The 13,842-nt window shown below is 40.7% G+C and overlaps 1 protein-coding gene across 1 annotated transcript; it reads left to right on the top strand.

The window, feature by feature from the left end:
- Positions 1-1,111: 1,111 nt before the first annotated feature.
- LOC139462021 (N-acetylglucosamine-6-sulfatase-like) lies at positions 1,112-12,959 on the top strand. The gene is made up of 12 exons (XM_071243521.1): positions 1,112-1,247; positions 2,843-2,902; positions 4,788-4,991; positions 5,167-5,232; positions 5,442-5,540; positions 6,049-6,216; positions 8,166-8,248; positions 9,068-9,186; positions 10,364-10,467; positions 10,916-11,122; positions 11,933-12,049; positions 12,745-12,959. The coding sequence occupies exons 1-12, from the start codon at positions 1,122-1,124 to the stop codon at positions 12,919-12,921; spliced, it is 1,530 nt and encodes a 509-aa protein (XP_071099622.1). The 5' UTR covers positions 1,112-1,121; the 3' UTR covers positions 12,922-12,959.
- The last annotated feature ends 883 nt before the right edge of the window (positions 12,960-13,842 follow it).

The raw sequence follows: 13,842 nt of genomic DNA, 5'->3' as shown, positions 1-13,842 counted from the left end.
TCATGATTTCTTGGGGAGTACTTTTCTCTGAAGTAAAAAACTTGATGACTGCTCGGTACTCGATCCTTTCCATTTATGTGTCCATTTGGACCAATATCACGTTCAACAGGGTATCACTAATGTACAAACAGCCTCAACAGACCAAATACACTTGCAATGAACTAATCAAAGTAGTACTAGATTGACTAGTTCACTTTGTTATGGCCCATAGTTGAAAACTAGTCCGGCTTAGAACTCTTTGACCAGCCCACGTAAATTGACTTCCTTTAACAACACATAAACCAACCAAAAGCAAGTAACTAACTTCGGTTGAACGAAGAGCGGTAAAACCATTTTATATAAAGTGAGTAATTCAAGCAGCAAGATTCGTTTCCTATGCAGTGATTGAATCTTATTATCACACTTCACAACGAACCTCTTTTAAGAATGTCCTCTTGTTCTGCAACTGAAAAATAAACCACCAAGGACATCAAGTCATCACGGAAACGCCATATGATAAACACGTCATGTCTTTGACTTAAACCATTATCGATAAGGTGACACTGATACAGGCGGTGTCAAGGGAATCTTTAAATAGCACAATTTCTACATGACTATGCGGAATCCCGGCTTCGTATCTCGGATTTACACTACTTTGAGTCAGGCTTTCAAAAGTATAATAGTAGATATTTGGAGGACATTTCAAGATTTGACGCATCCGTGATAAAAGTGATGCTCGATGCATTTCCCAGTTTTGACGTGTACCATATGTTCCCGTGTCTTTGTAGATGAACAATTTACTTGCCCTTGCATGTGTGTGTGTGACGGGTTCCACCGGTGGGGCAGGTTGCGCTCATCTGGTATCATCAATACTTGATAGTGTTGATAAACGCATGCTACTCGAATCGAAGAATTGACTCTTGCTTTTAATAAGTATAGTCTTCACATTTCTGCATGCTATCGTTTTGGATTCTGTTTAATGTCATGTATTTTTGTCATGTGTGCAGAGTAATCTTTTTTATCTTTGTCCTAGATAAGCTGCCCAAGACAACGTGGGTTAAATAAACGTGTCAGAGATATGACAAGAGTACTTTATCGGGCTGAGAAGTGGGACACGCTGGTTGTAGGTTAAACAACGAACCATGGTGGACGTCAAATTCATATATGGCGTATTGGCCATTTTGTACGTGTCAAATACCGTTACGGGAAAACCTCCGAATATTGTCTTCATACTGACAGATGACCAAGATTCTGAGATCGGTGGAATGGTAGGTTTTTGTTTGATGTTTACCGTTCTTGGTTGTACGAAAGACTAGGTCATACTTACTTCACACTAATTTATACTGATAGATGACCAAGATTCTAAGTTCGGTGGAATGGTAGGTTTTGGTTTGATGTTTACCGTTCTTGGTTGTACAAAGGACTGGGTTATACTTACTTCACACTAATGTATACTGACAGCAAGAAATAAGGGAACAGATAAGGAATCATTATACGGGAAATATATAGACATGTTTATGATGATGAAGCAGCCCATAATATCAACATTCTGTGTTTTGTTGATATGAGTGAGTGAGTTAGAAGACGAACCTACTGTGTTTTAGATTAGAGGCAGCATAATGGATTGATACTGGCTCTAATTTAATATTTAGAGCTAGTTTAACCTCTATATTTATACCTCTAATTTCAAAACACAGTAGATTTATCTCCATTTTGCCATGACAATTTTATAAACAATTTAGTTGGAAGTCTTTCATAGCATAGGTGTCAATACATGATGAGTCCTCGAATTCCAATCTCAAGTGACATCGCCCGGATATACCTCTGACGGACTATAACTGACCAATCAGAATCAAGTAATTACTGAAGTCGTGGTAGAATTTGGTTTCTCAGTATTTCAATTATATCGACGTGCGAGGAAAGCCCGAAAGGATTCAAGTCTATCACTTTGGTGAAACCCTCAAGAACGCTATGTTGCTTAGAAAATTAAAAACATAACCAGGGCGAACACAGCACTAAGTATCTGTTACACCCAAAGGTCGCAAGTCGGTACATCGAATTTCTTCGTTGACCCCATATTTTCTTCAATTCTTACGATTTAATTAATTCTAGCGAGAGAATGTGTGTGTGTGTGTGTGTGTGTGTGTGTGTGTGTGTGTGTGTGTGTGTGTGTGTGTGTGTGTGTGTGTGTGTGTGTGTGTGTGTTGTGTGCGTGCGTGTGTGTGTGCGTGCGTGAGAGAAAGAGTGAGAGGAGGTGTGTGTGGGGGGGGGGGGGGGAGTTATTAGACTGCTACATAGCCAACTTTTATCTGTTAGAGCTAATTATAATTTTCTATAGTATTATTAATTACTGAAGCTTTAGTTTTCCTGAATTTTCAAATATTTTGCTCCATTAAAATAAGTTTCGAGTATTGTTTTAAGATTCATGCTACCATATTTCGTAGAGGCCAGTTTCCAGATATAATGAATTGAGAATCTACAATGGATCGGGTGGCCAGACTCGATTACTTGTTGTTTGCTTATCGTTCATCACTGACAACATGAGTCATTGCTGATGATATCAACCACTGTTTTTGTCTGGCCCAAACGCTATTATTCACAGGCTGTCCTGATATAGCTGGAATATTGCTGAATGTGGCTTTAAACACCATTGACTCACTCACTCACTCGATGCGTGTCTTCTGTAACCTTTATTACAGACACGTGAGGGAGGTAGATAAGTGTTCACGACAAACACCCGGGTTCGAGACTACACCGTGTGAAGGCCATTCGTGATGTCCCCCCCCCCCCCCCCCCCCCCCCCGTGACATGGCGGGGATATGTCGATATAAAGCGTAAAACAACGATAACTCATTGGTTTCAGACGCCCATGGTGAAAACGAAGAGGCTCATAGCAAATAAAGGAATGACATTCGAAAACATGGTAAGCCGATATACTGTGACTTTTCATTGTAGAATATATCATCGAGCCGAATGAGATATTCAATTGCGAGAGGTTAGTAGCTCTTTAATAAGAAAAGACATGGCAAAAGTAACAGTAAACGTTTTATGTAAAAGCGAATACTATGAGAGTGGATTGGATTGGGTTTAAAATGTTGAGTAAATTGCCGATTTGAAATTAGTATGTCCTCTCTATATTTACTTCCTGAATAATGTTCCCTTGCTTTATTTTACCTTTATTGGCCTACTGAAATTATGCATTAAGGAAGATTTTGTAATGGCAGTTACTTGACATGCTCTCATGGTTCACAACTAGCCTTTTGTAATTCTAGTCAGATTTCGACTTATGATCATGACATGATTACGAACAGGAATATAGCGAAAATGACCACAGAAGACCAATTTTAAGAGCAATTCTAACTATGAGCTGGTTTGTGGCGATGCTGTGTGCGTCTTTCATTTTTACATGAAATAATATGAACGTGTCCTAAAATGTCCAGTGGGCCCAAAAAGGCTCTTATGCTACCACGTCCTACATGCTAATGTTCACTGTTTTCTTTCGCGCCTCCTCTGGATATGCCGGTATCCACAAGGAGGCACATTTCATTTTTGAAACGGCCTACAGTACCGATCATGGCTAAGAAAGAAATGCTTACATATGAACAAATAGATTTTGGGCAGTTTCTGGAAAGAATCAAATTAAATTCTTTCCGAAAAGTTGATTTTTCCACCCTACACACCACTATCCCACACGACAAACTTAAGGGTGAATTCCTTCATCCATTGAGATTTGGGGAAATTACATTTAGACAAGAAGTAAGCATCCCTAGGGGCACCAATTATTCTCCCCTTCTTGCTTATTTGTTTCTTTATTCATGTGAATCAGAACTGACAAAATAAATCAAAACACAGGAATTTGGCCAAGAAGCGTTATTAAAGCTTGTCACTTAAATTACGCGTTGAGCCACCCTCAAATCGGCTGCTGTAATCGGAGGCATGGTATTGTAATTTAAAACCTCTGAAAAATCCATTCTCGATCAATGGTAGAATGACACTTATATCTGTAAGGGGTGTTGTCAAATCAGAGAAGTCATTGACAGGTTAACAGTCACTCTCGGCCGGTCCGGTTTGTGGTCTAACCATGCATGTAAATATCAGTAAGGACGGATTTGGTGATATATCTGGTGGTATGTTTTCGCGACTTGACCAAAGGTGGTCTGTCAAGGACTTCGGTCTCCGGGCGGAATTTTTGTAGCCGCGACCTTGACCGTGGCGCGGAAACGACTTTCATCCTTACCGTAGCACTAAATTCAAAATAACATGGCGGAAAGAGATTCTGAGAGTACTCATTATCTAGCATTGGTAGATAATATTGATTATCTGAATTTCGAACCATTCGCTGTACGATTATTTTTCGGGAGCACCGCCTCAATCTGTTCTTTATTCCACTGCTTGTCTTACCAAGTTTATTTTACACCAAATTCTTTTTCGGAAAGTGTTTGCGGCACAAGATCAAGTATCTTCGAAGCCATATCGTTTGGAATGTCAGCCGGGTCGCGAGCGTGATTTTGTCTTTTCATGCCATAGGACGCAACGCGAAAACCTTAACCCACGTTTCTGGCTATGACCATAAGTCTGATCAAGCCCACGAAAACACCCCAACAGTAAAATGATAATTCGAGTTACCAGGATTCTTATACCTCAAAGGTAAATAGAAAATATTCCCCGCTGTGGGTCATACAAACATTACTTACATATGACCATTTAATCCGGTAATTTTTCCAGATTATGTCCTTTGCGGTATTGCAATATACCTGTTATCTTTCATAAACTCGAATTTCAGATAATCGTATTTCTATCACTAACAGTTTGTGGGAACACCGGTGTGCTGTCCCAGCAGATCAAGTATTTTCACAGGGAAGTATTTGCATAATCACTTGGCAATAAACAACAGCGTAGAGGGAAACTGCAGCAGCCCCGACTTTCAAAGAACACAGGAAATCAACGCATTCCCTGTCTTCATGAAGCAGCAAGGTTATTCCACTTTCTTCGCTGGAAAATACCTCAATGATGTAAGGATGCATATATCATAATGATATTACGAACCGTTTGTTTTATTTTTTAATTTTTCACTTTACTTCATTTATGACCTGGTTTGTCTGGAACACTATCAACTATGAACTGACTAAATTCAGTACCGACAGTAATGTTGCCTGTTTTTATGATGATAAGACGTCGACATTGCAGTATGGTGAGGATAATACGGGTGGAGTGCAGCATGTACCCCCAGGATGGGACTCGTGGGTCGGCCTGGTGAGTATATAGGTATATTTACCGTGTGCCTGATGAGTACGTATGTTTGTATACATTGGTCCTAGTGAGTGTTGTTTCGTCCAATCAACAACACCAAAAGAATATGGAAGAACGGGTACAGCATAAGTATTTGAGGGTTGTTATTATTATTATTATTATTATTATTATTGTTGTTGTTGTTGTTGTTGTTACTATTATTATCATTTCAGGTTGGCAACTCTGTCTATTACAACTACAACCTGTCAATCAACGGAACTAGGGAGACTCATGGTTCAAATTACACTGAGGACTATCTGACGGATGTGATCGTAACTATCGTTATTAACTGTCGTATTAGATTTCAAGTAAAGAAGGTCATCAAGCAATACCAAATGCTTGACGACCTTAAGTAACCTGTATGGACTTACTGTGGAAGCTTTCTGATATATTTATGTCAGGGTGCGCAGATTTAGTCTGGTTTCATATGCAAGAAGCAATTCAGTTCCTACTTAATGAAACAATGACTGAGTTTCAGCAGAGACCATATAGTTTCGGTGATCCATTCATATAATTTTCATTACTCTTTCGCCTTTTACGCCCTTGGAATCTGTTTCAACGGATAATCGAGAATGATTATGATCTGGCTTTGCCTTTTTATATATACAAAGAGAGTCATACATACAGCAGCTTATGATGTAAGATTATTTACTTGCGTGTAAAGAGATGCTGACTTTAAGAAATGAACTTTGGAAATTTTGTTTGTTTATATTGCACAGTATATATGCAACAGAACAATTCGCAGGTTCGGGCAATCTTTTTCTTATTTCCCACATTAAGCATAGGCGCGGCATGGAGTTTCTAGGCAACCAGAATGACGACAAACCCTTCTTTATGATGCTGTCCACCCCGGCATGCCACGAGCCCTGGACGTCTGCACCCCAATACAAGGATCTCTTCTCGGACGTTGTGGCACAGAGAACAGGGTCTTACAACACTCACGGCAAGGTCAGGTTCCACATGTGTGTCAACGCATACTTAATTCAAATACGAATTAACTCGAAGGGATTCAGGGTGAATAAGTGTCCAGTACCCCATGTTCTTCGTAAAAGACATGCCGTGGGGTTTCCGGGAAGGAATAGGCGCCCTAAATACAATGTTTGTCGGAAGAAACCATTCTGTAGGGATTAGGTGAAGAATACATCCGCAGTACCCCATGCTTGTCAGTGCCATCCCTGTAGTGCCGGGGATGAAAAGGACCCCAAAACCACATGTTTTGCGTAAGAGCCACCCCGTGTAGTTTCAGGGATGAAAAGGACCCCAATACCCCATGCTTGTTAGAGCCACCCCGTGTAGTTTCGGGGATGAAAAGGACCCCAATACCCATGTTTGTTAGAGCCACCCCGTGTAGTTTCGGGGTTGAAAAGGACCCCAATACCACATGTTTTGCGTAAGAGCCAACCCGTATAGTTTAGGGGATGAAAAGGACCCCAATGCCCCATGCTTGTTAGAGCCACCCCGTGTAGTTTCAGATATGAAAAGGACCCCAATACCCCATGCTTGTTAGAGCCACCCCGTATAGTTTCGGGGATAAAAAGGACCCCAATACCCCATGCTTGTTAGAGCCACCCCGTGTAGTTTCGGGGATGAAAAGGGACCCCAAAACCCATGCTTGTTAGAGCCACCCCGTGTAGTTTCGGGGTTGAAAAGGACCCCAATACTACATGTTTTGCGTAAGAGCCAACCCGTATAGTTTAGGGGATGAAAAGGACCCCAATACCCCATGCTTGTTAGAGCCACCCGTGTAGTTTCGGGGATAAAAAAGGACCCCAATACCCCATGCTTGTTAGAGCCACCCCGAGTAGTTTCGGGGATGAAAAGGACCCCAATACCCATGCTTGTTAGAGCCACCCCGTGTAGTTTCGGGGTTGAAAAGGACCCCAATACCACATGTTTTGCGTAAGAGCCAACCCGTATAGTTTAGGGGATGAAAAGGACCCCAGTGCCCCATGCTTGTTAGAGCCACCTGTGTTGTTTCAGAGATGAAAAGGACCCCAATACCCCATGCTTGTTAGAGCCACCCCGTGTAGCTTCAGGGATAAAAAGGACCCCAATAGCCCATGCTTGATAGAGCCACCCGTGTTGTTAAGGGGATGAAAAAGACCCCAATACCCCATGCTTGTTAGAGCCACCCCGTGTAGTTTCGGGGTTGAAAAGGACCCCAAAACCACATGTTTTGCGTAAGAGCCACCCAGTGTAGTTTCGGGGATGAAAAGGACCCCAATACACCATGCTTGTTAGAGCCACCCCATGTAGTTTCGGGGATGAAAAGGACCCCAATACACCATGCTTGTTAGAGCCACCTCGTGTAGTTTCGGGGAATAATAAGTCCCCAGGATACAACGTTTGTCGCAAGAAGCATTCGGTATTGATTAGGCGAAGAATAGGTACACAGTATTTCATGCAGTTGTCGCAAGATCTGACTAAATTAGCTCGGTTTGAAGCCTTTGCAGAGGTACGTACCAAAGACTGATCGTGGGTCCGTATCCCAGATTCGTCCCGATTATGTTTCTAGCTATGTCAGCTACATGTCGGTGCTCGTGGGGTTCACCAAAGCGGTAATGGTCCAAGGACTTATCACTTCGGGCTTTGCTCCTACATCAAGCTGACACTAGTGCTCAAAGCGACGTTAACCAGACTCTCTAATTGTATACAAGTAATTCAACTTCTTTATGAAGTACGAAGTTCGTCAAGAGCAATTGGCGTATAAAGGCGGAATAGATGTTTCTACTTTCGTAAAATGTATATCCTTAAAAGATTTAGTTTCTCCAAAAAGACACGATATTACTATAAATTGTATATAATACACATTTGTACATAACTGCATATATAATATGTCGTTATATCATCAAGTGTCAGTGATGTTAATGTATTGTAACACAATGATTTTATTTCAGGACAAGCACTGGCTTATTGATCAAGCAATAACGCCAATCCCTAACGATACTGCTACGTATATTGATGGTATATATAGAAACAGGTACGTTACACAGCGGCAACAGCAACACTGGGGGGCACACTGTTTATTCACAAGTAAGCAACATTTCACCCAAGGGATGTCTTAAGACTAATATATAGTCTTTGGTACATGTTATTGCATAATACAGTTCTCCAGATGCTGATTTGTTGAAAAGAGATGAATAGAATGCTTTTTAGATTGATTTTTAAAATACATATATTTCGCAGTCGTGGGGCAGGACTAGGTGTTTTTATTAGGTTTTTAGTGATACAAGACTGTATCTATCTCACAGTATAAAATCGATATTTTACTCGAGTGAAAAAACACTTAATGCCGGAACTACTTCCTGTCTGCCTCAATGTCACTATGGTTTTAATAGTAAAACCATGTACGCATAAGAAAATGCATTTGTCTTTTCATGTGGAATTTATTTCATTTCATGATCTCAAAAGTTGTCGGGCGTACGGGTGGCCCAGTTGCCTAAGACGCTGCAGTTCGCTGTACACAATTGCGTCCAGTGAGCACGCCAGAAACATTATCCTTGGTTCGAATCCCAGTTCTCCCGGAATATGTTTCTGGGTTTGTCAGCACCATACCTGAGCTCATGGGTTTCACCAAAGTGGTTAAAGTCTGAGACCTGCATCACTTCGGGCTTTCCTCTCACATTAAGCTGACACGCTGTGATATAACTCGAATACTGTTCAAAGCGGCGTTAAACCCAACTCACTCACTCACTCACTCAAAAGTTGACATTTCCACTCGTGGCTTCACTCAGGTCACTCGATGAAAAAAACTCATTTAATACGAGTACATCTGATATGAATAATCACGTGATTAAAGATGGCGTACTCTGATGTCCGTTGACGATATGGTGGAAGATGTTGTCAACACGTTGTTGAAGAAGTTCAGCCTTGACAACACGTACATATTCTTCTCCTCTGATAATGGATATCATATAGGCAAGTTTTTTGTCGTTGGTTTGTTGTTAGAGCCGATATTCAAGCTATATAAAGACTGAAAATAACAGAGTAAACCATACAAACAAGTGGTTGATATTATAAGCAACGTTTCACGGTTTCCGGGTACGATGACAAGCAATCTGTGAGCCTCACCACCCGATCCATTTGGTTGCCTCGTACGTCAAGCAAAGGTTATTGTGGTCCTATTTTTGAATAGGACCACAATTAGTGATTTAACATGTGACATCACTTTGGCAGTATTCCAACAATATCGCGACGAGAACAATATATATCGACAAGACAAAACAATTATTCAATATAGAGGCCAATGTTAAAAAATACAGACTTATAAAGGTTTCATTTCTTGTCACAATATATGTCGGGGCTATGGTAACATCGTACAACCTGGCTTAGGGCGAGATCGTTCACCTCTGGTGTGTCTGTTCCATACTGTCCATATTGTTTACAATCGTTATATACATAGAATACCAGTGACTGCGGCTTAAAACAAAAGTCACAGTCACACATTCATTCATTCATTCATTCATTCACACACTCTCTTTGTCACTGTGATTCATGTTCCAATAATGATTTTTAATAAGTATATTAATATATGCATATTGCCAGGCTAATTCAAATCAGATCTTTTTACTACAAACAATAAGACAGCTGTTTTCATAAACGAGGTCAACGTCAGGTCAACGTCGTAATCAGCCAATAAGCGTCGAGGCTTCTAAATGCTCAGTATGTGCGAACGAAGCATTCAGAACAACAAAACATGTTTCTGTATCTCGAAAACGAATATAAGCGGGCGGTTCCGAATGCAAAATGAAAAAGACGACCCTAGTTTATTGACGTTGATATTTTATGCACCCTTTCACGTGTACGATATGGCATCTACAGCCCCAAAGGGTGAATTGCCGATGGTGATTTTGTGCTATGTGTATGTGTGTTTTCCTTTGTTAATATCGAAATTACGAATGGAAGTGGTAAATAATGAATCTGAAGTGTTTTAGAAAGTTGACATCTGCTGGTTCAAGAAACCAAGCGTTTAGATTGACGCTTAAAGCTCACCTGACGCGACCATTTCTTGTCGATCTGCAACCAGAGAGGAACCTAACGGAGTATAAGATCTCATATCAATTGAAGTGCACATGTTGCTAAAACTTATTTATAGGTCAGTTTTCAATGCCGATGGACAAGCGAAACCTTTATGAGTTTGATGTTCGAGTGCCACTGCTAGTTCGAGGTCCCGGGATACGCCCCCGCTCACTCAACAAGGTCAGTGCCAAGGGGTGTGGTGGGGTGAAATGAGGTTTAACGTCGCGTTCAAGATTATTGCACTTATATATACACGTCAGATCAAAGGCGGAGGTGACCAATTAAAGCCTCGCGATTAGCGGATCACGGTTGTGTCCCTTATTAATGCCAGGATCTGTCGATCGTAGATTCAATTCCTATTTTCGAATTTATGATGTTTGTTGTGTCAGCAACATACATACGCTAGTGGTGTGACAAAAGTGGTACAAGTCTTCCACTGGTCAATGCCCTGGTCACGCGACGTTCAAAACAGCGTCAAAATCAAACTCACTCACATCAAATCAGTCATTGAACATACTAACCTGTTCATGAATTATCTCGAAACAAGCTTGTCATATTTGTGTGTGGATCAAGTGAATTCACTCTTCTTATAACGAGAGGTATTCAAACGCCGTGCTCCTCTTTCTAGGACAATGTGTTAAACATCGACTTCGCTGCGACCTTCATGGACCTGGCCGGAGCGACGATCCCCGACTACATCGACGGCATGTCCATCGTGCCACTGCTTCACGACAATGCCAAGGAGCCGTTCAGGATCCATTTTCTCACCGAGTATCACGGGGAATCCATTCAAACAAACCCGGGATGTGCTCAGTACGACAATCAAGGCATTGCCGTACGTTGTCAAACGCTTAGTTATTCTGGGGTGGCATTGCCCAAAAGCAAATGAAGCCATTCGAAAGAGGCGACCAAATGGATGGTGGTCAGGCACGGTGACTTGGTTGACTTGGTGTCATCGTCTTTGTCTTTTTGTTGTTTAATACCACACTCAGCAATATTCCAACTATATGACGATATTCTGTAAATAATGTAGTGGGCCAAGCAATCCAGTGGCTAACACAATGAGCAGTTGGCATACGATGGCATGAATGAACCAAGTCAGCGACCCTGACCACACGATCCGATTAATAGTCGCCTCTTACGCCAAGCATAGGTGGATCGTTGCCAGCAATATCAATTGCTGGTCTGTCTGGTCCAGACTCGATTATTTACAGACGGACGTTTTATAGCTGAAATATTGCAGCATTGCAAACAACATAAACAGTCTTAAGCGTCAAATTCAATTTCTTTTTCGTTTATTGAACATTTTGTCTTGGCATTAAAGTTTAGCAAGTGTTGTTGGTGAGTAAATTCGGGTCAACGCCGTCTTAAACACTGCTTCAAGCCCTTATCACATTAAACGAAAACGTAATGGTTTATTGTTTCCAAACTATTTCGACAAATCAGCACTTCATATCAATTGAAGAAAATAAATAAATAAATAAATAAAATGACTTTCGACAAAAAGGCCGGCAATATATATATCAAATATATAAACCTAGAAACATAATCAGGGCCTCAGACATATATATTCTGAGGCGTAAAACAACATTCATTCATAAAAGTAATTTATAATAAACTATTTATAGCGACATGTATGTTTTAGTATTGCCACACCTATGCCCACTGTCAGTGCGAGGACGCTTGGAACAACACCTTTACCTGCGTCAGATACAACGACGGCCATCAACATTACAAATACTGTGAGATCGCCGACAACGACGTGAGTATTGACTGGAATATCTACTCTCGGAGACTTATACACGCACGCAGCCACGCAAGCACGCACACACGAACACACAAGAAACCTATAATCGTGGGTTCGAATTCCGGTTCGCCCAGATTATGTTTCTAGGTTATCAGCACCATAACAGTGCTCGTGGGTTTCACCAAAGTGATAAACGTCTGAGACCTGTATCACCCAGGGCTCTTCTCTTACATCAAGCTAACACGCCGTGATATAACTGGAATACTGTTCAAAGCGGCGTTAAACACAACTCACAATCATTTCTTAGTCAGCATGGTGAAACCGGTGAGACTGTCGTTTTATTTTATTTTAGACACAAACTGTACCTATGAAAACAAATTGAGGAGAGATTCTTGGGCCAAAGTACGTATTAGTCATACGCGAATTCTAACTGTTTTTGGACAAGACAAAGGGCGAAGAGTCGTATTGCAGGTTACGGAAAGGGGCGAGTGGTGACAAATGAAATGAAAAGTTTACAAAGTATAACAGTTTCATCCATATAAAAATAAACAGATATATAAATAACAGATCTCTACGAAGAGCAGGGTCCATGAATTATCAGCATCATACCCGTGCACTTTAGGTTCACCAGCGTAAATGTCTGAGACCTGTGTCACTTTAAGGGTTTGATACAACTAGAATAATGTTAACTCACTCACGCATTATTTCAGAACTTTGTTGAGATGTACGATCTCGAGAGAGACCCCTACGAGTTCATGAACATTGCCAAGACTGCTGACCCTGACCTTGTCAACCAGCTCAAGACAAATCTCGACCAACTCTCGCAATGTGTCGGGCCATCGTGTCATGGGAATACAAAGATACTTAAACCTAATTTACTTATTTAATTTGTCAGATGTCGAATTTAAACATTCATTAAATATATCATACGTCTTTTTTGGGTGTCTTTGTTTCTTAACATCATTATTTGATGCCACTGCCGTGACCAATACTGTCCACAGATACATCCAAGTATCCGCTAGTTAGTTGTGGGTATGAATCTCAGGTTCACCTGCAATATTGATCATCCTTGAAATGTCAGCTCTATATGCAGGTTTGGGACTTGTTCCTCTTGACAATTATACTTTTGATGCTTCTTAAACACCAAGAGGCGGAAAACTCGAAAGAGCTTGTCGGCTCTTCTTTTGAAAGCTGAAACGCTCAAAAGATAAAAATCGCTCTCGTATTCCAGGTTTGTATCTCAAATTCAAGAAAATGAAAATCTAATTTCAGTTTGTTTAAATGTTTAACGCCACACTCAGCTGTATGATGGCGGTCTGTAAATAATCACATCTTCGACCAGACAATCTATTTTTTTTTTTTTTAAAAGCGACATAAAGCCTTAACTCACTCGCTATTTCGGAGATCAAGTGCCACAAATTGCCCGTGAAACGGTCATTTTAGCGCAAAGGAAAACATTCCCTGTTTCACTCGAAGACGGCCCGGAATACCATGGCTCATACATATCCAAATGCATGGACGTGCATGTTGTCCAAAAATACTACAGAGTACAGTGGCCCATAAGGGACATGGCGTCTGTTTTTCCATATTTTAATATTTCACTTACTTTTATCGTTACCTTTTGCAAATTAACACGTTTTGTCTCACAAATATGTGATAAATCATGTGTAAAGAAGATATTGCATCGCTGAAAAGTGAAACGAAAATGTCAAAAACTAAAATGAAAATGTCAAAAAACAAAAACGAAAATGTCAAAAACTAAAATGAAAATGCAGAAAACTATTTCCACCGCGGTGATAATATTTCTA

Source organism: Haliotis cracherodii, unplaced genomic scaffold (assembly GCF_022045235.1).
Source record: "Haliotis cracherodii isolate W230 unplaced genomic scaffold, xgHalCrac1.p SCAF_15, whole genome shotgun sequence".
Lineage (NCBI taxonomy): Eukaryota > Metazoa > Mollusca > Gastropoda > Lepetellida > Haliotidae > Haliotis > Haliotis cracherodii.
The sequence above is the reverse complement of the archived record's forward strand: the minus strand, read 5'-3'. Positions and strand labels throughout refer to the sequence as shown.